The following is a 25,136-nucleotide window of genomic DNA, read 5'->3' on the forward strand; positions in this document are numbered from 1 at the left end:
AATTTTGGCTGTGTTCATGCATATGGCATGAAAACTGGTAAGGAAGTGTATTTTTATATGATAATGTTATTTCCAGCTCAGCTCTTACAGTAAGGCTAAAATACACTGTGTACAAACAAGAGTTACATTCAGACTGCTAAGGTCCATAAAACGTCCATTAACACCCATTCAAACACCATTTTTTCAACACACTGCCATTAAAGGGGTAGTTCAGGATTTTAGACATAGGGCCTTATTCCCAAGTTAGCCTTGGTGTTCTTTATCAGTGGAGACAGTTTTCAACACATTTAATTCAGTCCTTCTAGTTGCAGAGTGCGCTCGTGCTAAGCTAGCGCACGGCATCGGGGGGATACCTAGCCTGCTACTAAAACAGTCTTACCCACTCCACAGTACACCCGAGGCCAATCAATTATAACGCCAGACTATCGATGTAAATGTCTGTGTTGATAGAATAATTTTAGAAATAAAACCAACCTCGCATATTGCATTTTGAGGGACTTTATTCCTTGTAGGCTGCGGCAGCGGCGGACTAATACCTAGGTTACAGGCTCTATAATAGTTTGTTTATCTGCTGCTGCCCGTACCTGTACGAGCCGGAATACACTGATGAAGAATTGAGAGGGATGCTCAAAGGGCAGAAAGAGAAAGAGCGTCTGTAGAGACAGCCCCCGCTGGAGCTGCAGCAGAGAACCGGGACAGAATGACGGTAGACTGGTGGCAGTGCAGTTTCAGTTTCTGTCCCACGCTGCTCTGTTTACTTTCTGCTGTAGTGATTCGGTTACACAGCAAAGTAAAAGTCCGCTGCTGCTAAGAAAGTAGTCCCTCAAAATGCCATAATTCATGCGATGCGAGGTTGGTTTTATTTCTAAAATTATTCTATCAACACCAGGGGTGGACTGGGACAAAAATTCAGCCCTGGCATTTTTGGCCATGGCAGCCCACCATGATTATTTATACGATATGTGGAGGCAGGGGCGTTGCTCAAAATTCTGGGCCCCTATACAGGAAGTCCTGATGGGCCCTCTGAGAGGCGGTCTTACAATACAAACATGTAAAAGCTATGTTTGTCTATAGTCCAAAACGTATGAGTGACTGGTCCCTCTCTGAGCCAGATAACAACACAATGTTTCTATTGATGAATGACCAAATCATTACGCGTACTTGAACACAACCCCTGGTCTAATGACTCTTAATAACCATGCACACACACAGTGTTTCTCACAGGAATTTGGGAGACTGTGTCGTGGACCCTGGACCTTCTAGAGCAGGGGTTCTCAACCTTCTGCAAGCTGGGCCCCCCCAAAGCTGGGTCATTGCAGTTGGGCCCCCCCACCGACCCTGACAACCCCCCCCCCCACACACACACACACACACACACCACCCTACACAGATAGACAGATAGACAGATAGATAGATAGATAGATAGATAGATAGATAGATAGATAGATAGATAGATAGATAGATAGATAGATAGATAGATAGATAGATAGATAGATAGATAGATAGATAGATAGATAGATAGATAGATAGATAGATAGATAGATAGATAGATAGATAGATAGATAGATAGATAGATACTCTATTATTGTTATTATCACAAGGGCTAGGCCAGTGGCGCACCTTTGAGTTGAACATTGGGTTTAGGGTTGGGGTCCGGAAATTTCTTATAATTTAACGTTAAATTCTGGTGCACTTTTATGTGACACTGAGGAAATGTTATTTTTTTTTAATCTCCTTAGAAGAGAAGAAAATAGTAGCCTAAATAGAACATACACAGAATAAATTCTACAATAGGTATACCTGTTATGAAAAAGCTTCACAAAACAAAGTCTATGATCAATGGGAAACCCAGTTCAGAGAATGTTTCAACTATTGAGTCTTGGATTTGGAAAGTGGCCAGATTTAGCTCAAAATGCTACCTGCGATTAATGTGCTGTGCAGCCTGAACGCGGAGTTGTGTGTGTCTCAGTGGCGATTCCAGGAAATTTTGACTGGGGGTGGCCAAGGTGGGCCACAGAGCTAGAGTGGGGTGGCCATCACACCCCTGAATGAATAGCATGTGATATGCTGTACAACCAATTCAAAGATGATTTATAATCCCAAATGCCCAAATCATGTTAGTATCCATTGTAATGTTTGTCAGAAAACTAAACCCCTGAAGAGGGGTCTGGGGGCATCCCCCCCAGAATATTTTTGTTGTGTTTTTAACATGTAATCTAAGCATTCTGGCGAAGATAATAAAGGAAAAAGTCAATATTCATTTCAGTTCAGATGAATAGTAAAATTAGCAAGACAACATAACTTGCTAGCAGCCAGATGCCTAACAACTGGACAGAGGGACGGATGACAACTAGATTTTGACCAAATATCTTGCTAAAAAATAAACCTTTATTTATGAAATTCTGCCCTAAGAACATGTTACACTTGCTAACTACAAACTTAAATTTTTTTATTCAGATTTCAAAAATCTGCTGGGACACGTGCCCATACACATGCATGGGTGGCATGCATGTCACAAGCACACTTATGCTGTTTTCAAGACCTTTGCTGACCAGAGACCAGTTCTATTGGCCACAGTCCTACCATTAATTCAGTACTTGAAAATTGCAAACTGATCTCATATCAGTGGATTGGAGTGTTTGTGTGATGAACTTGGCAACTACCTATCAAAAAAAGTTAAGAAAGAAAAAAAATACATATCATCTCTGAACTAGGCTACATATCAGGAATACAATTTAAATTACAAAAAAAAAAAAAAAATTAAGATTAAGATTTTTTATTTTTTTTTCATCCCCCTCGCGCCCCCCTGGTTGAGAACCACTGTTCTAGAGGGGTCCGGGGGAATGCTCCCCTGGAAGATTTTTTTTCAAGTGTTAAAGTAAAATTCATCAATCTGGTGCACTTTGAAGAGAAAACTAAGGATAAATCAACTGTTTCCTATGTAAGCTATTTAGTAGGCTATTATTTGCTGGAATAATGTATAGACACAGATGACCAAAAAGCAGAAAGAAGAAATGTACATGTTTAAAAAATCCAGTCAGCTTCGGGATTTTTTTTCCTTTGTTTGCATTTTTTAATGGCCCAATATAGGCCCCTGATCTTCGTAGCCCCGAACAATGTTATTTAAAAAATAACATAAATGTACTGACGAATGAAAGGCCCATGAAATCTTTTTTTTCCCTAAATAACGTTTTTCTGGGCCTTCAAAGATCAGGGGCCTATATTGAGCCAGTAAAAAAAAATATAAAAAAAAAATATATATATATTTTTTTTTGGGTGCAGCCCCCCTCTGCCTTGGGCCCCCCAAGCCTGTCCGCAGTCCGACGGCCCTGAACGTAACTGACCATCGTCAGATGCTCATAATTATGGAGTAGAAGTTGAATGCATGATAATACAATTTAATGCAGCCTCTGAATGGGCGGCCCTCTGCTGTGTGTGTGATTGGGCCAGGCCCAGCCTAGAACCAATCATAATGAGTCAAAGCCCAAGCCTGGGACAAAGTTTTATTTAACTTTCAGGTGAAGTTGACAGCCTGCACGCACAATTATATGTCCATGGCACTCCCGAGAGGGAAGGGCCCTCGGCCCTCGGCTGTGTGACTTGGCCGGGCCGGGCCGAGTCACACAGCCGAGGGTCCATTAAAAAAAAAAAAAAAAAAAAAAAGATTTTTAATTTTTTTTTTTTTTTTTTTTTTTTTTTATAAATGGACCCGGCCCGGCCCAAAATGCCTGCCGGCCCACCGGGACGATGCCCGGTATGCCAGATGGCCAGTCCACCCCTGATCAACACAGACATTTACATCGATAGTCTGGCGTTATAATTGATTGGCCTCGGGTGTACTGTGGAGTGGGTAAGACTGTTTTAGTAGCAGGCTGGTATCCCCCCGATGCCGTGCGCTAGCTTAGCACGAGCGCACTCTGCAACTAGAAGGACTGAATTAAATGTGTTGAAAACGGTCTCCACTGATAAAGAACACCAAGGCTAACTTGGGAATAAGGCCCTATGTCTAAAATCCTGAACTACCCCTTTAAAGCATAATTGATGCATTTTTTTATATCTTGGTGTCAATCTGGGCTTCTACCTTGGAATTGATAATTTTTACTACTCTCCACCATGTTACGTCATTATGACCATATTTGGCATATGGAGAAAAAACAGGCTATTTCCACTAGATAGCACTGTCACAATCCCCCCTTCCTCTCCCTTTAGCTTTAACCCTGAGGAGTGTGTGTGTATGTGGGTGTGTGTGCATGTGTGTAAGGTTGTGTGTGTGTGTGTGTGTGTGTGTGTGTGTGTGTGTGTGTGTGTGTCCATGACCTATGACATTATGAGCAAAAGGCTAGTGGTTTTCAAGTGGCACTGTTTTCATTTACTCTGAATCCTCCTCCAGAGCTGGGATGTTTCCTCTGACTTTCAGTAGTGGAGAATTCAGTGGGCCCCACCAACACCCAAACACAGAGATATACTTCTGCAGCCACTTGAATGGTACAGGGACCCACCTGTTACGCGCTAATGGAGGTTTCAGACACAGTGTCTGTGTCAGATTCCTATTGCTCGCTATCAGAATCATACTCCATCACTGTTTCCAAAGCTTCATGTACTTCTTGTGTAAAGGCTCCCTCCATATTGCCAGGTAAGAAATAACTAGTTCCACAGTTTGCTTTGTATAAACTCTGGTTTCAATGGCAGCTGTGTAAACAGCTCAACGACTTGTTATGTGTCTCTGACGGCTGCACCTTTGATGTGATTGAAGATGAACCATGTTTTAACTTATTTGAAGCAGTGCACTGCACATGCTTGTGTGTATGGACCTCAGGTAGGTGTGTGTGCTGTGCATTTATACAAAGTCATCTTTAGAGGGATTTTGAACTTCTGCATGGAAAACTACACATGGAACAGAGTGAATGAAAACAGTGCCACTTGAAAACCACTAGCCTTTTGCTCATAATGTCTAGGTCATGGGGATGCACACACACACACACACACACACACACACACACACACACACACACACACACACACACACACACACACACACACACACACACACACACACACACACACACACAGTCTCTCTCATACACACAACTTTATTTAGCCAATGATGTCCCTGTTACACTGTTCTTGGCCCGTTCACTGTTCACTGTTCACTTCTGGATAATAACAAAAAGAGTGGAAAATGTGCATGGACTGCAGGTGAGGTTCTTTTCCTAACACAAAAATTCAATTTATGATTAGTACTGATGTTGGTTTAAAATTCAAGCCTAAAAAAGTTGGAAAAATATCGATGTATAATATTTTTTATAGCTACCTTTTTCAAAAGTCCATTTTACGTACCTTAGCGGTATGAGTGTCAGTTTATTACACTGTACAAAAAATAATAATGCCTAAATTTCTGTGTTCCTGCTCATCATTGACATATCCCAGGCCTAATAATGCAATACAAAAAAAATTAGTTTGCATGTAGTATATTGAAAATAATAAACATTTTCATTTTTTTCCTCCAAAATACGATGTCATCATGACCAAAACCTGGCATTTAAAGGGTTAACATCTTTTAAAATTCATGAATATTTTATATTAATAGTTAGGGCAGATGTGGGGGAAAAGAATTGGCAAAAAAAAAAGTAAAAAAAAATAATGTATACATTTTTTTATAGCTACCTCAATGAAATGTCCATTTTACGGACCTTAGCGGTACGAGTGTGAGTATTTGACACTGCACAAAAAATAATAATGCCTGAAAATCAGTTTTGCTGCTCATCATTGACACATCACAGGCCTAATAATTCAACACAAAAAAAAATTAGTTTGCATGTAGTATATTGAAAATATTTCAGTTTTTCAGTTTTTTTAATCTGAAATACGATGGCATCATGACCAAAACCTGGCATTTAAAGGGTTAACATCTTTTAAAATTCATGAATATTTTATATTAATAGTTAGGGCAGATGTGGGGGAAAAGAATTGGCAAAAAAAAAGTAGAAAAAAAATAATGTATAATATTTTTTATAGCTACCTCAATGAAATGTCCATTTTACGGACCTTAGCGGTACGAGTGTGAGTATTTGACACTGCACAAAAAATAATGATGCCTAAAAATCAGTTTTGCTGCTCATCATTGACATATCCCAGGCCTAATAATTCAACACAAAAAAAATTAGTTTGCATGTAGTATATTGAAAATACTTCATTTTTCCAGTTTTTTTCATCTAAAATACGATGGCATCATGACCAAAACCTGGCATTTAAAGGGTTAACATCTTTTAAAATTCATGAATATTTTATATTAATAGTTAGGGCAGATGTGGGGGAAAAGAATTGGCAAAAAAAAAGTAGAAAAAAAATAATGTATAATATTTTTTATAGCTACCTCAATGAAATGTCCATTTTACGGACCTTAGCGGTACGAGTGTGAGTATTTGACACTGCACAAAAAATAATAATGCCTAAAAATCAGTTTTGCTGCTCATCATTGACATATCCCAGGCCTAATAATTCAACACAAAAAAAATTAGTTTGCATGTAGTATATTGAAAATACTTCATTTTTCCAGTTTTTTTCATCTAAAATACGATGGCATCATGACCAAAACCTGGCATTTAAAGGGTTAACATCTTTTAAAATTCATGACTATTTTATATTAATAGTTAGGGCAGATGTGGGGGAAAAGAATTGGCAAAAAAAAAGTTAAAAAAAATAATGTATAAGTTTTTTTATAGCTACCTCAAGGAAATGTCCATTTTACGGACCTTATAGCGGTACGAGTGTGAGTATTTGACACTGCACAAAAAATAATAATGCCTGAAAATCAGTTTTGCTGCTCATCATTGACACATCACAGGCCTAATAATTCAACACAAAAAAAATTTGTTTGCATGTAGTATATTGAAAATATTTCAGTTTTTCAGTTTTTTTAATCTGAAATACGATGGCATCATGACCAAAACCTGGCATTTAAAGGGTTAACATCTTTTAAAATTCATGAATATTTTATATTAATAGTTAGGGCAGATGTGGGGGAAAAGAATTGGCAAAGAAAAAAGTAAAAAAAAATAATGTATACATTTTTTTATAGCTACCTCAATGAAATGTCCATTTTACGGACCTTAGCGGTACGAGTGTGAGTATTTGACACTGCACAAAAAATAATAATGCCTGAAAATCAGTTTTGCTGCTCATCATTGACACATCACAGGCCTAATAATTCAACACAAAAAAAAATTAGTTTGCATGTAGTATATTGAAAATATTTCAGTTTTTCAGTTTTTTTAATCTGAAATACGATGGCATCATGACCAAAACCTGGCATTTAAAGGGTTAACATCTTTTAAAATTCATGAATATTTTATATTAATAGTTAGGGCAGATGTGGGGGAAAAGAATTGGCAAAAAAAAAGTAGAAAAAAAATAATGTATAATATTTTTTATAGCTACCTCAATGAAATGTCCATTTTACGGACCTTAGCGGTACGAGTGTGAGTATTTGACACTGCACAAAAAATAATAATGCCTAAAAATCAGTTTTGCTGCTCATCATTGACATATCCCAGGCCTAATAATTCAACACAAAAAAAATTAGTTTGCATGTAGTATATTGAAAATACTTCATTTTTCCAGTTTTTTTCATCTAAAATACGATGGCATCATGACCAAAACCTGGCATTTAAAGGGTTAACATCTTTTAAAATTCATGAATATTTTATATTAATAGTTAGGGCAGATGTGGGGGAAAAGAATTGGCAAAAAAAAAAGTAAAAAAAAATAATGTATACATTTTTTTATAGCTACCTCAATGAAATGTCCATTTTACGGACCTTAGCGGTACGAGTGTGAGTATTTGACACTGCACAAAAAATAATAATGGCTGAAAATCAGTTTTGCTGCTCATCATTGACACATCACAGGCCTAATAATTCAACACAAAAAAAATTAGTTTGCATGTAGTATATTGAAAATATTTCCATTTTACGGACCTTAGCGGTACAAGTGTGCCTAATATTATAACGGCCCTAAGGGTTAAATAAATTAAAGTAAATAAAACATAATATTTTGTCGCAAATACTTTGCTTGCAATAACTGCATCAAGCCTGTGACACATTGACATCACAACACGTTTGCATTCTTCTTTTGTGAGGCTTTTCCAGGCTTTCACCGCAGCCTCATTCAGTTGCTGTTTGTTTTGGGGGGTTACTCCCTTCGGTCTCCTCTTTAGCAGGTAAAATGCATGCTCTATAGCGTTTAAATCTGTAGATTGACTTGGCCAGTCTAAAACTTTCCATTTCTTGCCCCTGATGAACTCCTTTGTTGTTTTTGCAGTTTGTTTTTATCATTATCTTGCTGCATGATGGAGCATCTTCCAATCAGTTTGGTTGCATCTTTCTTTAAATTGGCAGACCGAATGTTTCTGTAGACTTTTAAGTTAATTTTTCAGTAGCCATCATGTGTTACTGTGTTGTTGTCAAGATGAACCTTTACCAAAGTGATGGAAAGGCTAAAGTTTGGAGAAAGAAAGGATCTACTCATGATCCCAAACATACAGGCTCATCTGTGAAACACGGTGGAGGCAATGTCATGGCTTGGGCTTGCATGGCTTCTTCTGGGACGGGCTCATTATTCTTCATTGATGATGTAACACATGATGGCAACAGCAAAATGAACTCAGAAGTTTACAGAAACATTTTGTCTGACAATTTAAGGAAAGATGCAACCAAACTGATTGGAAGATCCTCCATCATGCAGCAAGATAATGACCCAAAACACAACAAAGGAGTTAATCAGGGGCACAAAGTGGAAGGTTTTAGACTGGCCAAGTCAATCTCCAGACTTAAACGCTATAGAGCATGCATTTTACCTGCTAAAGAGGAGACTTAAGAGAGTAACCCCCTAACACAAACAGTAACTGAATGAGGCTGCGGTGAAAGCCTGGAAAAGCATCACAAAAGAAGAATGCAAAAGTTTGGTGATGTCAATGGGTCACAGGCTTGATGTGGTTATTGCAAGCAAAGTATTTGCGACAAAATAGTACGTTTTATTCACTTTAATTTATTTAAAGTCTATCTGTTCCAATACTTCTGCTCGCCTAAAAATGTGGTGTTCCTTTACAAATAATGATATCTTCTCAGTTGTGTATTGGATCCAAATGTGAATACCTGGAAATGAAAGCTGAAATGTTGAGCTATTGTCTCATATTCATCTTTTGGTGTCAAACCCAAATGTTTCCAGTCTACAGCAAAAATAAAGGAATTGGCCTCACTGTTCCGATACTTATGGAGGGGACTGCATATTTAACAGAAGAAGCGATTCTCTATTCAGGTTAACAAAAATAAGTTTACTTTTAAGCACCATTTGCAGTTACATAATACACCATTTGTAATGTCCAATCTTCTATTACTTTTATTGTTTCCTGTCCCTCCCCAGGCTCGAGGAGGCGGACCTGGATTTCCTGGACCAAGAGGTGATCCTGGTCCTCCCGGATATCAAGGGTTCCCTGGTAATATATCATCTCAACTGTAGCCTTTAGATTAGGTTTTCTCATTTTGAATTCTTCCCCAAACAATGGCCAATGTGTCAGACAGGAAAAGTAATAGTCCTAGACTGATTTGTGTTCCCACTGATATGAAATACAAATGGGACAGTGAATGAAGTGGACGGAGAAAAATAAGATCTGTGAGGATTTTAGTTCCAACTTTCTTCTTTGATACCCAATAAGATGGAATTTATGCAATAGGTTGTTACGAAAAGCTAACCCTTTATTATATTTATGACATGTGATGTTTAGGTGATATTGGAGACCCTGGTTACCTTCCAGGCCCGCCAGGTCCACCTGGGACAAGAGGTCTGACTGGACGACCTGGTGAGTCAAAATTCAGTTCTTATTACAGTATTGTTCATAATAACCAGGAATGACAATTAGCGCTTCTAATGTCTTTCCACCTTAAAGCTATAGTGTGTGACTTCTGTTGAGGAATCCTGAGTAATTACAACAACACTGTTGGCACATTTACATGAGGTAAGCCTTTGGTGAAACATTTCTTGGGCTCTTCTCTGGATTTTTTTTAGCTCCTGTCCCAGTGTCGGGGGGTGACACCAGTTCATAAACGCTGCCATACTGAGAAATACAGAGAGAGTTTTTTGGAGCTGAAAGACTTAGTCAACTTTGTGTCAACTTGTTTGGCGATGTCTTGAATATGGCTGACATTTATTCATGTTGTGCACTATATTGTATGTTTCGGACCCCAGGAAGACTAGCTCTCATTCCGGTGTGTTGCTAATGGGGATCCTAATAAATCAAATCAAAAATAAATCAAATCAAAATATAGCTTTAAGCCACTTCTTCATTTCATCAGTCAATCAGTATCAGATAACCTGTCTAGCACTTGATTATGCATCACACTACTGACATACAAATTCAAAAATTCCAGAAGATCACATGAAGCACCGGTAGTATACAGTATATGTTCCTATTATTGTAGTTGAATGATGAAATCCCTCTTATTGCTCCTTCTCTATCCCTACAGGCCTCAAAGGTGCACAGGTGATAAATGAACCAGGAACTCCTGGCTTCCCTGGTCCCCCTGGCAACAGAGGACCCCCAGGGATAACTGGACCACCTGGAGCGCGAGGCTTTCCAGGTCCAAAATTATAAGATGTGTTAATACATTTTAGCTCATGTTACTCATACTCTTACAGTAATAGGATATGATACCCTTCAAAAATAACTTAAGTTAATGCTTATGTATTGTGATCTCTGTTTGCTAAATCGACCATTTACCTCTGGCTTGTTCAAATCATAGCATGAAAGTGAACAACTATAGAGTTGTGTGAAACACAGTATTGGTCAATTATGCCACTTTCACCAAGCTGGTCTCCATTGCACTATATGACATTGTTGTTTGCTGTCCCAGGCCAACCAGGCCTCAAAGGAAAACATGGTCACAGCCCAGTCGGCCTGCCAGGATTTACTGGCCACAAAGGAGACAAAGGAAAAGCAGGACTGCCAGGTGTGTGTGTGTGTGTGTGTGTGTGTGTGTGTGTGTGTGTGTGTGTGTGTGTGTGTGTGTGTGTGTGTGTGCCTGTGTGTGTGTGTGTGTGTGTGTGTGCCTGTGTGTGTGCCTGTGTGTGTGTGCGTGCTTGCATGCTTGTGTGTGTGTGTGTGTGTGTGTGTGTGAGTGTGTTTGTTAGGATAGGAATTTCCTTTGATGTTTTTCTGTGTCCACACATGATGAGGTGTATTTGGTGCAGTGACATACCAATTGAGGTGGGCAGCAGTACCTTTCGCTGGGATTTGTGTAACATTAAATCCATTTTTTGTATGTGTGGTTGAGAATAAAGTGAGGTATTAAGTGAGGAAAATGTTAACATTGCGCACTCCCGCTTCTTTGTCGGCATATGGCCAGCGTATAAAAAGATCTCCTCAGAAAACACCCAAAAGTACTTTGTACAGTTTTCTATTCATTAATGAAGTATTTCCTCTGTGCAGGTCTAATAGGAAAAGCTGGAGACCCAGGCCGCAAGGGCTCTCAAGGGTTTCCAGGCAAAAGCCAATCCTGTTATGTTGATACTTTCTTGATAACTAGACACAGTCAGAGTACCTCTATTCCTGACTGCCCTAGTGGCACCAGCTTCATGTTCTCTGGTTACTCCTTCCTCTTCATGAACGGAAATGAGAGAGCTCATGGCCAGGACCTTGGTAAGTGGATGGGAACCCTTATCAAAGAGAAAGACTGTGCAGATTCTCTCGGACATTTGACCAAGAGTTCTAACGCCTCACACCGTCCCTCTAGGCACTATGGGAAGCTGTCTGCCTCGTTTCTCCACCATGCCCTTCCTGTTCTGTGACAATGTAGCTACCTGCCGCTACGCTTCTCGCAACGACTACTCCTACTGGTTGTCCACCGACGCACCTATGCCCCCCAGCATGGTTGCCATCAAAGGAGATGAGCTGAACTCCTACATCAGCAGGTGGAGGAATTCATATAGAAAAACATACTGTAAAGTATTGTATATTTACTAAGCAAAAACAATGATATGTTCTGTTATTTGAAATATAAATCTGGTTCTACAAATTTTTGATTTGTTTAAATGAAAATGTTTTCGTACTAATTGATGTCTGTGTGCATGTGTGGTTTAGGTGCTCAGTGTGTGAAACCACCTCCAATGTGATAGCTGTCCACAGCCAGACAACTCTGATACCTAGATGTCCTCAGGGCTGGGCCTCCCTGTGGACTGGATACTCATATATCATGGTAAAGACTTCAGTATTCCCCACCCCGCCCCTCCCCCATGTACCTGTCAAACTGCTATTTTCCACCTAATTTTGTTTTCCTTCAACCTTCCTCCATTGTAGCAAACGGGTGCTGGAGCTGGGGGTTCCGCACAGCCCCTGGTTTCTCCAGGCTCATGTCTGGAAACTTTCCGCCAAGTGCCTTTCATTGAGTGTCACGGCAGGGGAACATGTAACTACTATCCTGATTCATATAGCTACTGGCTGGCCCCACTAGACCCCAACGACATGTTCAGGTAAACTGTTTCCTTCTGTTTTAAACAGTCATAGCGGCATGCCAGTTTTTTTTATACATTAACAGCTCTTTGTTTGTAATGATGATGACCTGCAGAGTTGCTTTCCTTGGTGTTGCATGTCCCATGATGGTCAAATGCTTATCCTATCTTTTGTAATTTTGTGATTTGCTAATTAATGAATCATAAGCCACAATACAGTTTTAATCTAAATCCCTGTTTAGGAATTATAATAACATTTCTACCATTGTGTTTGTGTTACACTGTGTTCCTTCCTGTAGTAAACCCCGTCCCCAGACAGTGAAGGGACCTCTAGAAAGTGTCATCAGCCGTTGTCGAGTTTGCAGGAAACAGTAGCAACCTGCTACAGACGGAATGTGTGGGCAGTCTTAACACTGAGTATTTGGTTTTTCAGTGATATCCAAAATATGTACATATCTTTTTTGTTTAACTTTTTATGTTAACAATTTGTGTTTATCTTTCTGAATCAAACTCCCTTCTACCAAATTGCCAATTGTCCTTAATGGTTTGTTATACAGTTATATAAGCTCTGAAACATTTAATGAGTCAGTGATGGACTTGTGCATCTAACAGCTATCAGCTAGTGATAGCTGTTAAAAAATCTTGGTTGTTGTTGTAGTTACAATAGTAGCAATAGCAGCACCACAATGCTTCAACATTCTTCTCTTTTTTTTCTCAATTATACTTTGATGTCCCTGGTATTGATATAATTTAAATAACCTAGTGACATATCAAATACAAGCCATGTGCAAGCAACACAAACCTGTCAGTCCAGGAAATGATTGTGCATTTAAATATCCTGCTTTGTGTGAATGACACCCAAACTGCTGTGGAAATAATCAAACAATCTCTACACAGTGCGATGTGATTGACATTGTCATTTGTAACAGCTGGTGCAGTACACTAGATGTCTTTGATGTGTCAATTGGAGGGGGAAATATACAGTAATAAACAATGAAGATAAATAATGCTTATTTCATGGTATGTTAATCTGCCTATTGATTCAACATATCGCCAGTGTTGTGAAATGAGGTAAATAAATAATGACAGATAAATATATCAGTTTCCATCCAGAATAGCCTCATTCCTCTTTCAGTTTAAACATCTTATTTCCATGCAATATTTACTTGGGAGACGATCCGGAGAGCAATAGCCCCCTAAGGAACAGTTATTCAAGCTTGCTCGTCCAAATCTGTCACCGAGATCAATAGATGCAAACTCCCCATACAGCTAGACGCAAAAAGGCACGCTCCTGTTCTTAAACAATACTGTGTTTGAAATACCGTTGCTTTTTGGCACGCAAGTATTCCAAGATATTATTTTCTCAGAGTCAGAAATAACAAACAGCCTCATGTGCTTATGTAAGAAAGCCAATGTACAGCTTACAGCAAGTAAAGCTGAACCTTCTTGTGTGAATTAAAAAATATATATCACAAAACGTGTTATGTTATCAATTCTTGACATTTCTGGAACAACATCTCAACTCTGGCCTAAAATAGCAAGCAGCCGCTCCTTGAATGCCACCTTGAATTAAATAACTCTTCCATGGCCTGGTGCAGACAGTTGTCAGGATGGATAGAAACACACTTGCTGAAAAGTGCTCCCGGTAGCCTTCTTAACAGGATTATTCTGCTCCCAACAGTGCACTTACTAATTGTTTAGGCAGCTATATTAGGCTTCCACACCTCTCTAAGTGGGTTAGAATGCCGATTTGTTGAAAGGTTGATGCACTTCAAGGTTGTCTCCCATTCCAGAAGGACACGTCCTTTGAGGTTTCTCCATGCACATGCCTTACATGTATGAATGTATTGATACTTTATCAGTTTATGTTAAGTTGGTTAATGCTGTTCTAACAGAATAAATGACTGTTATTTGTTTCTTGGTGTCTGACTGGGACATTAAAAAAAGAAAAAATGCCGTGTTATAGAAATGGATGAACACATTCAAAACCCATGACTTTAAAGTCAAAGTTTAACAAGATAGGATGGGACAGGATGTTGTCTGTCTACATTTAAGCCTATTTCTAAAGGGATTTTGAAAATGTATTTCCGCCATAATATGTATAGATACATTTCAAAACTTTGATGGAAATGCTGAAGAGTGAAATTAATTGCCTAAAAAATCACATTTGTTTTGAAAATCCAGCCTACACTAAGACCCACCCTCTCACTGCTCATTAACAACAATACTACAATTTAACAACTCTTAATAAACAAAACAGGGTAATTTAAGGAAAGGGTAACTCATTTCTCCACACATGGCAGAATATACCATTACAAGATCATTATAGCCTGTGACAACTGACAAATACACCTTCATTTAAATACAGAATAACAGTTAAGTTAAACAGAGCAGAAATCTCATTAAGGAGATGCTCAGAACAAACTCACAAGGGTGTAACAAATAATAAGTTGACCTTTATGGCCTCTCGATATCCAATTTTCTCTGCACTGTCCGTTGATTCAACATTATGGGCACAGCAGGGTTAATAAAAATATTGTTTTCCCCCATGTCAGCGTTAATAATGTGTTACGTCGCATGAGTGCACATTGAGGATTTGCTTATAAACAAGGTGGCAGAGAAGATATTTCTCATTTACAAGATAAGCCAATGGCAGAATCAGGATGACCTTCACTTAGACAACCAGTTTACACTGTGATGTAAATAATAACACTATAGCAGGATTGTGAAAATGTCCATACTGAGACCCTTTTTCTCACTATTATTGACTGCTGTAAATTACATGCTTCATCGCATTGATGGTTATTATGCGAAAAAAAAACCTGCACACTCCTCCCTTTTGAGGCCAAGGCACCTCTTTAAAAACTGATGTCTCACTATATAAGTGCACAACAGCAATAGAAGTTGTGGTGTCTAAGACGTGCTCTCAACAAGAAGCAAACACACTGGATTTTTTTAAGTGAGGATGGCCCATACCTTGTGTATTTTGGCACTTTTGTGTCTTGCAACATGTGTTGCAGAAAATGCAGAGCAGGTATTTGAAGACCTCCAACTTCAGCAAGACTCATTGTCATGGCTAGACAAATTACGGGACAAACTGGTAAGATGTCTTTATTGTGCTTTATAATCTTTCCCATTTGTTATTATTATTGCATATTCTGCAGTTTGATAGAAATTTATATTTCCCTGAATTACAGACACGATTAAAAAAAATTTAATACGAACTTTTAAAAATCTGCAAATATTTAGAATTCTTTATTATTTAGATTATTACCCAATTTCATCCACAGGAATTGACAAAGAACCAGACCATTGTAGAACTGCTTCGTAAACTGTCAAAATCGGAAGATGGAACTATCATCGAAGGATCCACAGACACAGAGAAACAGAAGAAGAATGGACGTGGACTGGTTAGGGGTCGGACCAACTGGAATCGCAAAAACAGCTGCAGGATATTCTTCTGGAAATCCTGGGCTTCCTGCTAACCTTGATTCTCACTGAAATGCCAGACTGTCAAATCGTGGAACGGATACATCACTTTTCATGTCAATGTGTAGTTTTCTCTTTATATACAATTGTATTTATTGCTTCTTCAAAGTCGACATGCAAACGTTTTTCAACTGCATTTTGTCTTTAGGCTAAAAACAAGTGCTTTGTGTTGTTCATGCTCACATAAATGTTTCATGTTTTGGTCATTTCAAGAGAGCATTTCAGCAGCTTTAAGTAGCTCCCGTCTTCAATTGTATGCGCCTGTGAATATAAAGACAGTGGAACTATGTTGGAAACCATGTATAAATGTATATGATGACGACATACACAGCTTTCATTGTATTCGCTATACAGCCTCTCAAACGTGCATTAACATCTATCAGAACTGTACCATCAGGCCTGTGAAAGCACTTTAGCCTCTTTAGATTCCTTTAGTTAGATGAACAGTAGTTGACCTTCGTCATCCTGCATGACCACGCCATTTACAGAACACCTGACAGCCTGGAGGAGATGAACACAATGAAGTGGGCACTGCATGTTTAATGATCAGTAAATGAACAGATACAGTGGAAAAGCTGTTTTAAACCCTTACGTATCCTGCTCGTCAAAGAGATACAGTTATAAGAGGGGGAAGAATGCCCCCTTGGCGACCAGCTGTGCTCTACTGGCCTGTAGAAATGAGTAATGCATTTGATTGTGTATTGGACACATTTATCACATGATCTTCACTCCAGAGGAGGCTGTTCTTCTCTTTGTTAAAGTCCAGATCGACTTATAATGTAAGAAATGTCTTCAGTGTGTTTAATGTTTCCCCGTGGTCCTCACGGCAGAGCAGCAAAGCAATAAACCAACCGCTTTACAGACATCCAATCATCTTGTCTTTTATGCTCAAATGATTGAAGGCCATTTTCTTTTCCCTCTTTAAGTTTACTGTGCGGTGTCCCTGAACGCTCATCGCGCTGCAACTTAAAATAATGCAAAAAGACCAGACACAAACAAAATTGAGAAACCATCTTCCTCAATTTGACAGCATTATAATAGAAAAATGGTGCAAAGTGGGAAAACAAAGCCACTGGGCACATACACAGAAACTCAAACCAAATATCACAGATGACAATGGACCACTTCCAAAGCACACACAAATAATAAAAAGAAAAAAAAGAAGAAAAAAAACGCCTCGACAAGACCACCTTGCAGAGTGACTTGTGTCTGTATTGTGTATTCCGTATTTGCATTCCGTATTTGCAGCATTTCTTTATTTGGTTGTTTTTTTCCCTTTGCAGTATTTGTATAGTTACTTTACGTAAGATTCCAAGACTGACGGGAGCGTGGCTGCCATTTTGCGCCAACGGCCCTTCCGACCACCACCTCAAACATACACCAGTCATACACATTCACACGAGGCAAGGTGGGTGAAGTGTCTTGCCCAAGGACACAACAACCATGACAGGTGGTAGGGCGGGAATCGAACCGCCAACCCTTGGATCATTGGCCAACCCGCTCTACCACCTGAGCCTATAACCCATACTATTATTGCACTGACAAGCAGGCATATATACTGTACCTATAGCTCAGCAGCAATGCACATCTTAGAGGCCATTCTGTTAAAAAATGCATTGATCTCCGTATGTATTATGCATGCATATAGAACTGCAAGGTACATTTTAAGATAATGACATGAACTTATTGGCCTCAAGAAAGTGAAGAATGCTTGGTGGAACTTAAAGAAAGTGAGGAGATGAAAAGTAGATGTTGGGTGAAGGAACATAAGGCTAGATTGAGGAGAAATCTATCAAATTAGATAGGTGGAGAGGGAATACAGATTAGGAAAGAAAGACAATATAGGAATGGGGCGAAAAGAAAGGTAGAAAGGGGATGAGTAAGGGAATTAGATATGCAATTATTTAAGTATAGTGTGTTGGACCATGCAGGCAAAGCTTGGCTTAGTATCCTTTCTGTCCCCAGGCTATTAGGTTTCAACAGATCAGCTTCCCTGCTGTAACAGGAACCACTGCCAGCACATTAGCATGCTCATACCGCAGGGCTTCTTCCATAAAGTGAGCGTAACACATACAAGTGTGAGTGAGTGTGTGGGCATGGCAGATGGGTGATGTGTGTGTGTGTGTGTGTGTGTGTGTGTGTGTGTGTGTGTGTGTGTGTGTGTGTGTGTGTGTGTGTGTGTGTGTGTGTGTGTGTGTGTGTGTGTGTGTGTGTGTGTGTGTGTGTGTGTGTGTGTGTGTGTGTGTGTGTGTGTGTGTGTGTGTGTGTGTGTGTGTGTGTGTGTGTGTGTGCACTGTACTATAACACTTGTATGTGTCTTACGTCTCTTAAATACCTACTTCACCGGTGGAAATATGAAGGTGTATAGAACTCTGAGATCCTATGTAGTACAAATGTGCAAAAAGTTGGCTCGTCCTAGCCTGAGAAAAGGCAGAAAGAGTGTTTTATGTTCTCACTGTCTCACCGTAGATTTTCCCATACGTGACATCACACATGGGAAAATGTAGGGTTAGGATTAACAGGACAACTGGGCCAAGGGAAGACTGAGGAAAGACTAAGGGAAGTAAAACCTCATTCAGTATATAATAATTGCGATTTTATAATTACAGAGCGCCGGTTCCGTATGGCTGAAGTATTCCTTTAAGTATCAGCGATTGTGTTTGCTTGCAGTGTTCCTCACAGTGCTCATCCGGAGACAGAAGAAGCCCACAGAAGCGAATAACAAATGATAAGGAAGAGACAAGGTAAAGTGATCTGTTTGAATCGTCCATAGGGACAATGGACAGTGGTCTCACAAGCTGCCGCAGCACAGGCTTTGTGGTTTTAAATGCTGTCTCTTTCACCACCAGAACTCATTTCATTCAAACATTTATATCACTCGAAAGCAGATCCTCTTTTCTGCCTCCAATCTTCCAGAAGTAAACACATTACCAGCGATTATCCAATACTTTTGCCAACTCCAAGAAGTTGAATTGGAAGAAAAAGTATAAAACATTTAAAAAAATAAAACACTCAGCCTGCTAGATCAAAGGAGCATCACAAAGCCTTAATTGAACAGAGACCAATTATTTTTAATGAGTGGACCTGAACGCCCCACTTCTTTGCAGGAGTTCCCCTAATTCTTCTCCTTGGGAGGACATGGAAAGAGAAACAAGTGGAGTCCCAGTGGCGCAGGCCCATGTCGGAACAACAGCACAAAAAGAGGTAGACACAGAGGGAAGAAAGGCATCTGGGATAAAAGATCAAGAGTATTTCTACTCTGTGTGCAGAGTCTGCAAAAGACAGTCAAAGTCATGTTCAGTTCTGTATAAATAGAGTGAGACCATGAATAGATGTGTGTGTCGCAAAATCTGAAAGTTTTCCATTTAGCTATAACTTTATCACAGACAAATACGTCAGACATGCATTCTTGATTTCCCAGACATTTTTTAACACAGAGGTAAAGGGATTTTGGCATTGCAAAGATTTTGTAAATCGTGCCAGCTGTGACCTTTAAAATGCAATGAAAGCTATTGGGTGTCCTGCCACAAAACTGCCACATTTTGACGACGGTGGGTTGTTAGACAAGAGGAGAGAATGACTTAAAGTGGTACAAAAGGCAAGAGTTTTTAAAAGCACAGCAGATGATAATTAAGTCAGTCGAAACTAAACCACCACCTGTTTTGTCTGTTAAATGAACAATTTTATAGATCAATGTATCAGACTCATTCCTATTATGTACGTATAATATCACAGCCCCTGTATTTTTGTGATATGATGTATATTGTATAAAAACCTGGTATTCTGACCTGGCATTAGAGGGGGTTCATGGAGTGTCCAAAATGACAAATGTTTATCCAGTTTGAGCAAGGAAGTGTGAATGTGCTCAGCAAATGTCATGGCAGTTCTTCGACTGTCAAATTTCTTGTGTGAAGGTGGACATTTTGTCCAGATGATGGAACTAAAGAAGAAATATCATTCATTCATTAATATCCATGAAAAATGTCAACAAAGTCTGGCGATCTGTTTTTAAGCCACTCTAGTGGCTGCTGTAGGACGGCATTGAATGTCTGTTAGACCACCACTTTGGTCTAGTCTGAAATGTCTCCGAAATTATCAAAGGTATCAGCATGAAATCACGGACTTGAATGGCCCTCAGAAAATAATCCTGCTAAATGATCCACTGTTTGCATGCAAGTTGACACGATATGTTTTGACAATTATTACATTTATTGCCATGACATTTAAACCAATGTCCATGGTGCCCAGTCAATCCTAACCCTATTGCTGTTTTGAATTTTCCTCCACACTAAGGTTGACATTTGTGGTTTTGAGAAAAATATATTAAAAGACTATTGGATTGATAGATATCTTTCTTCGAAATCCCAGATGAGAGGCAAGTAAATCAAGGCACTGATTAAGGTGTACATCCTATGCAAAATATGTGTTGTCAGGGTGTACCTCACATAAGAGTATGAGGAGGGTGCTATAGTTTTAAGAAAGGTTGTTTGAAACTGAGATAAATACAGGATGTTTTTTTTTTGTGCATTTAAGTAAATCTGTATGCCGGGGGATGATACAATACAATACAGACATCGAGCCCAAGGTTGCCTCTTTCCCACAGGAGGGGCATTGGGGGACGACAGGTGGATGTGAGAGATGTAGCAGAGGCCACAGCTGTAGCTGAGAGGAGAGGTGAAGAGAGGAGAGTGTGGCCTTCAAGCTGTTTCCAGCTGTGTACCTAAACAGATGACCCTTTTTTGGACAACAAACTCCCATGGGTGTCTGAAGAGCTTGCCGTAACTTGTTTCTTCTCATGTTGAAAGTTAATTACAGCAGTGAACAGAACAGAATAATTATAGATTTTGATTGCAATCAAATCTGCAATGTGAATCTCTTGTGGCTCTAGGCATGGCAATGTTGGTTGTCAATTGGATCCCGGCTGAATTGCCGTGACACTTTTTAACAGACATACGTGGTCCCCAACGGATGAATCCAACTGCTTTTGGTGATCCCTTTACTTTTCCTTTAGGAGCTGGAATTTTTTTTATTTGTGGATGACATTTCAAACCATTGGATGGAATGCCATGGAAAGTTGTATTGTGTCATTCCTGAGAGAATTTGTCCAAATATTTTCATTAGTTTTAGTGTTCACTTATCCTGAGACATCATCATAACATCGACTGGATGGAAAGGCAAACATTTTGTCACTGACATTTGTAGTTTCCACAAGATGTTTCCAACAATATTCATTAATTCCCTAACATTTTTCTTCTTCTATGATTTTACATTGTATAACTTCAGGAATTCCTTAACCCTTTCCAGCAAAATTTTAAGATTTGTGGTTGGTTTTATGATCAAACACTTGTTAAACTCAAAGAAAGTCACATTATGGTCAGCTGTACTCTGTTGTAGTGCTAATTACCAAATGATGAAATGGTAACACTGATGGTGAACCTGTTAAACATTATACCTGTTAAATCTGCATGTAACATTGTCGTTGTGAGCATGTCGCCATGCCAGTGTCAGCGTCAAAGCACAGCTGTGACTAAGCCACATATCAGCCTATCGTTACAGCTTTCTTTGAAGTAAGGGGAAAAAAAGAATAAAGAAAAAGAATCAGCAATGCAGACTGCAATCAGGATTGTAGTTGTGAAAAATGCACATGTTAAAATATGTTTTGTGTGTTCATTTGCATTTGAAAGGAGAATGAGAGGGAAACGAACTTATAATGAATGCAGGTGATGGAAAACTTAAGACATTTTTTTTTCTCTTTTTCCATGTTTATTTGCCTTCTTTTGTATCTTTTCACTGTTCCCCTCTGCTTTGAATGGCTGTACTGTAACCGAATGAAAGACCATACAAAGAAATGCTACAACATGCTATACCGTCCCTCTTCTCCCCTCCTCCAACTCTGCTGTTTTCTGTGCTGCAGCCATCAGCAGAAAGTCCTGAAAGTCAGGGGAACATTCCTCCTCCTCCTCCTCGTTCTCCTTGCAGACTGCACGGAAGGTCTGTTTCCATGACAACGGGAGAATTAAGGGCGAAAGGAGCGCCATCCCAAAATGACAGGTTGGATTTAGGGGCCTGTGAGAAGATACATCACCCCCTGTGAATTGGTACAGAGAGAGGATTGGATATTCTGAATTTGAACCGCATAAAAAAACTCAAATTGATGGATTTAGTTTGTCTGCTCACCCCGTATGCCTCCCTTGTTGTCGCAGTTTAAGCGTCACATTGATGAAACAGATACCCAAAACAACACACACATTGAATCAATCACTGCGGAGGGGGACATTTTTGATAACATAGTCTTTATTCTTAAACAATCACTAACTTCATTCAGATTTTTTTGATTTTCAATGCATATTTTTTCATAGTTCATCTCACAATTCATAATGCATAATATGAGCGTGTTTCCAATGCAGTGAAACCATCTGCAAACATAAGAAATACTAAATTATACTTAATATCACATACAACCCACCCAAGCCTTTTCTCACCCTTTCATACATCAATAAACCCCCCAGAAAGTGCTCTGCTTCGCCACTTTGTCACATCAGCTATTTTTAACCGCCTTGCTTTATTCACACTTTTCTCAAATCCTCTCATTCTCCAGTCAACAGTTGACATCGAGTTACATCCAATTTCATGCATTGCTTTTAAGTCCACGTGTATCTCATTTGCACCGATATAAACCTCTATAAAAAGATTCTTATTTTATGCTGGTCTTGCCTGCTGACTTTCGGTGTCATGTCTATGCTATAATATATGTTTCACGGTAATGTTGTTGGTGCTGAGGAGGTTGAACTAATCTACCATTAGCTCTTGCAGGTTACTTGCACCAGCTATGAAACCAGGTCCCAGGTGGGGGGGTCCCTCCGAGATCCATGGTGATCTATATCACCATGCAGTTCTCTGTGTGCAACTGAATGTGTGCTATTTACTGTACATACCACCAACTAAGCATATGATATCCCAACCAGCTATAGGAGAGATGTATAAACTCTCGCTAATCAAAACGTTGCATACAAAAGTTTTGGACCTATTCTCCCTAAGTTCCAAACAAACCATTTAGTAGCTTTCCATTCATAATAAAACATAGCTTACTTCAACTCTGACAGTCATGCGATGTTCATGCTTTTCCTCGGCACCTGTTCTTTGACCTTTCTCACCTGGCTAGCTGTACACTACCTTTAATGATAAAAACACCATTGACCCCGTCCCAAATGCCTTTAACATTGCATTACAACAGTGGCCAGGCTTTGTGCAACGGGGGGCTGGACAGTGAGCGGCCAGCCTTTTATTATCTGGCCCCATTCACGGAACAATTTTAGGACTTCCTGAGATAGACAAACTAATTAGGGGTAAGGAATGACTTATGCAGCGTACACGGTGTACCAGTCAATTCACCTTGTTTATACAGCCCTGTCAGCTTGTTGATTTATGGAGGAGAAGCTTTCCTCTTCAATGCAGCAAATGTCTCATTTCATGGGTCACAAAACCAGTGCGGGGGGCTGTAGAGAGTGTATGGATTACCATGTCAGAGGAAACAAACAGTCAGATACTCTCAACGGATGGTAAATCTTCCTCCCCCCAAAAACTGGCTTAATCCAGACAAAACTGGCTCCTCAATGAGATGTTCTGCTACAATTGTGATGGGAAAGTCTTAATGATTGTGAACTTACACTGAAAATATCAACATGTCAAGTCAGCGGATGATTAAACAGTCAAGACACCCTGTCCACCAGTGTGGAGAAATTTATATCGCGTTCACAATAAAAGTAACAGGAAAAAGTCAAACTCCTTGAAAACCAGTCAACACATGTCATCACTGCCAGTTATTTCATGATTTGTCTTCAGAGTTTAATAATACTTTCATATGGTTATAGTGTTGTGTTGAGAGTTGTCGCCATAGCCTAGCAAAAAGCAAGGAAAGGGGCTCTGTGTTTCTTGAGGTGCAAATGTGAAGTGACCAATTTTTGTTGGCCATGGCTCATAGTGCTGATGCTGGTCGTTGTCTTCCTCTCAGAGAGAATACTAATCTTTGCCATTTGTGACAAGTTTAGACATCTTTTTTTATTTAAAACCTAATAACCCTTGCAAATGTTAAGGGTATACTGAAGCTATATCAAAACAGTGTTTCTTTGATTCAGACGTTTCCCTACACGTAGATAACTTTCTTTGTCATCCTTCCTTTCCGACAAACACAGCAGCCACAGTGATGCGTTGTCAGTTTGTTATTGTTATCATTTAGAGACATACCCTTCTCCTCTTTTATATTGCTTGTATCATTTCCATCCAGAACAGCATAGGGAAGATCATGTTAGAGCATTTGAAGCAGCCCTACCTGTTCTATTTGTCACATTAGTTACACTTACAGTACACACCTGAGTAAATTACATCCCACCCTAAGCACTCTGTTTTCATTGGAGTCCAACACAGTGAACTATCAAATACATTCAGTCTTACCCTTACACCAGAGCATGTAGTGTGACAGTGCATTCAAGATCAAACTATTAAAATAAAAAAACATTAGCGTGATTGAAAAAAAAACTTTCTTTTGTCTCAAAAAAACAAAACAAAAACAAAGGCAAGAGTAACCATGACAGTCACTGGGATGATAAGATAAACAGATTAGTAATGATGAAGATGATGTCATAGTTATCACCAACAACAATAACACAATAAAGCATATGAGTGCAACAGCATTTAGAAAAGAAATGAGTGTATGAAAATCGAACGTGTATTAAAGCTTGTTTTTCACAGCATACATTGGAAATGATAGATATTCGTATTTGTGTGAAGAAAGACCACCATTCCTTTGTTTGTTTGTTTGTTTGTTTATCACAGCTTTTTCTCTTTTTTTTGCATAAAATGCCTGATTGAAAATGTTTTTTTTTTCTCTTTTTCATATATATATATTCTCTTGTTTCATATTAATTCATCTAAAAGGTTTTCACAGGCAAGAGTTCAGTTTTGTTGATGATGTCTTGTTGTTGTACAGTAATAGCTCCTCGTCGAACCACCACGCCCTCCCTTCCTCTCAGAAAAGGATGGTTGGCGTGTGTTTTGGGGGAGGGGAGGGGGTTGGAGTTTGAAGGGGGAGTTGAGTTTTCCTATGACCCCTCCCTCTGAGTCAGGATGAGGCCACTCGCCCCCCACTG

General features: G+C 39.3%; 1 protein-coding gene across 1 annotated transcript in view; it reads left to right on the plus strand.

The window, feature by feature from the left end:
• Nucleotides 1-12,912, plus strand: part of LOC307255401 (uncharacterized protein) — a gene marked incomplete at both ends in the record, with an annotated part of 35,112 nt that extends 22,200 nt beyond the window's left edge. The window contains 10 exon segments of the mRNA XM_080034084.1: nucleotides 9,421-9,485; nucleotides 9,782-9,856; nucleotides 10,521-10,634; nucleotides 10,908-11,003; nucleotides 11,483-11,692; nucleotides 11,787-11,964; nucleotides 12,134-12,248; nucleotides 12,350-12,522; nucleotides 12,801-12,873; nucleotides 12,877-12,912. Of these exon segments, the coding sequence (XP_079890210.1) occupies nucleotides 9,421-9,485; nucleotides 9,782-9,856; nucleotides 10,521-10,634; nucleotides 10,908-11,003; nucleotides 11,483-11,692; nucleotides 11,787-11,964; nucleotides 12,134-12,248; nucleotides 12,350-12,522; nucleotides 12,801-12,873; nucleotides 12,877-12,912 (1,135 nt within the window).
• Between the last annotated feature and the right edge of the window lie 12,224 nt (nucleotides 12,913-25,136).

The sequence above is a fragment of the Ammodytes marinus genome, assembly GCF_949987685.1.
Source record: "Ammodytes marinus genome assembly, chromosome: 9".
Lineage (NCBI taxonomy): Eukaryota > Metazoa > Chordata > Actinopteri > Uranoscopiformes > Ammodytidae > Ammodytes > Ammodytes marinus.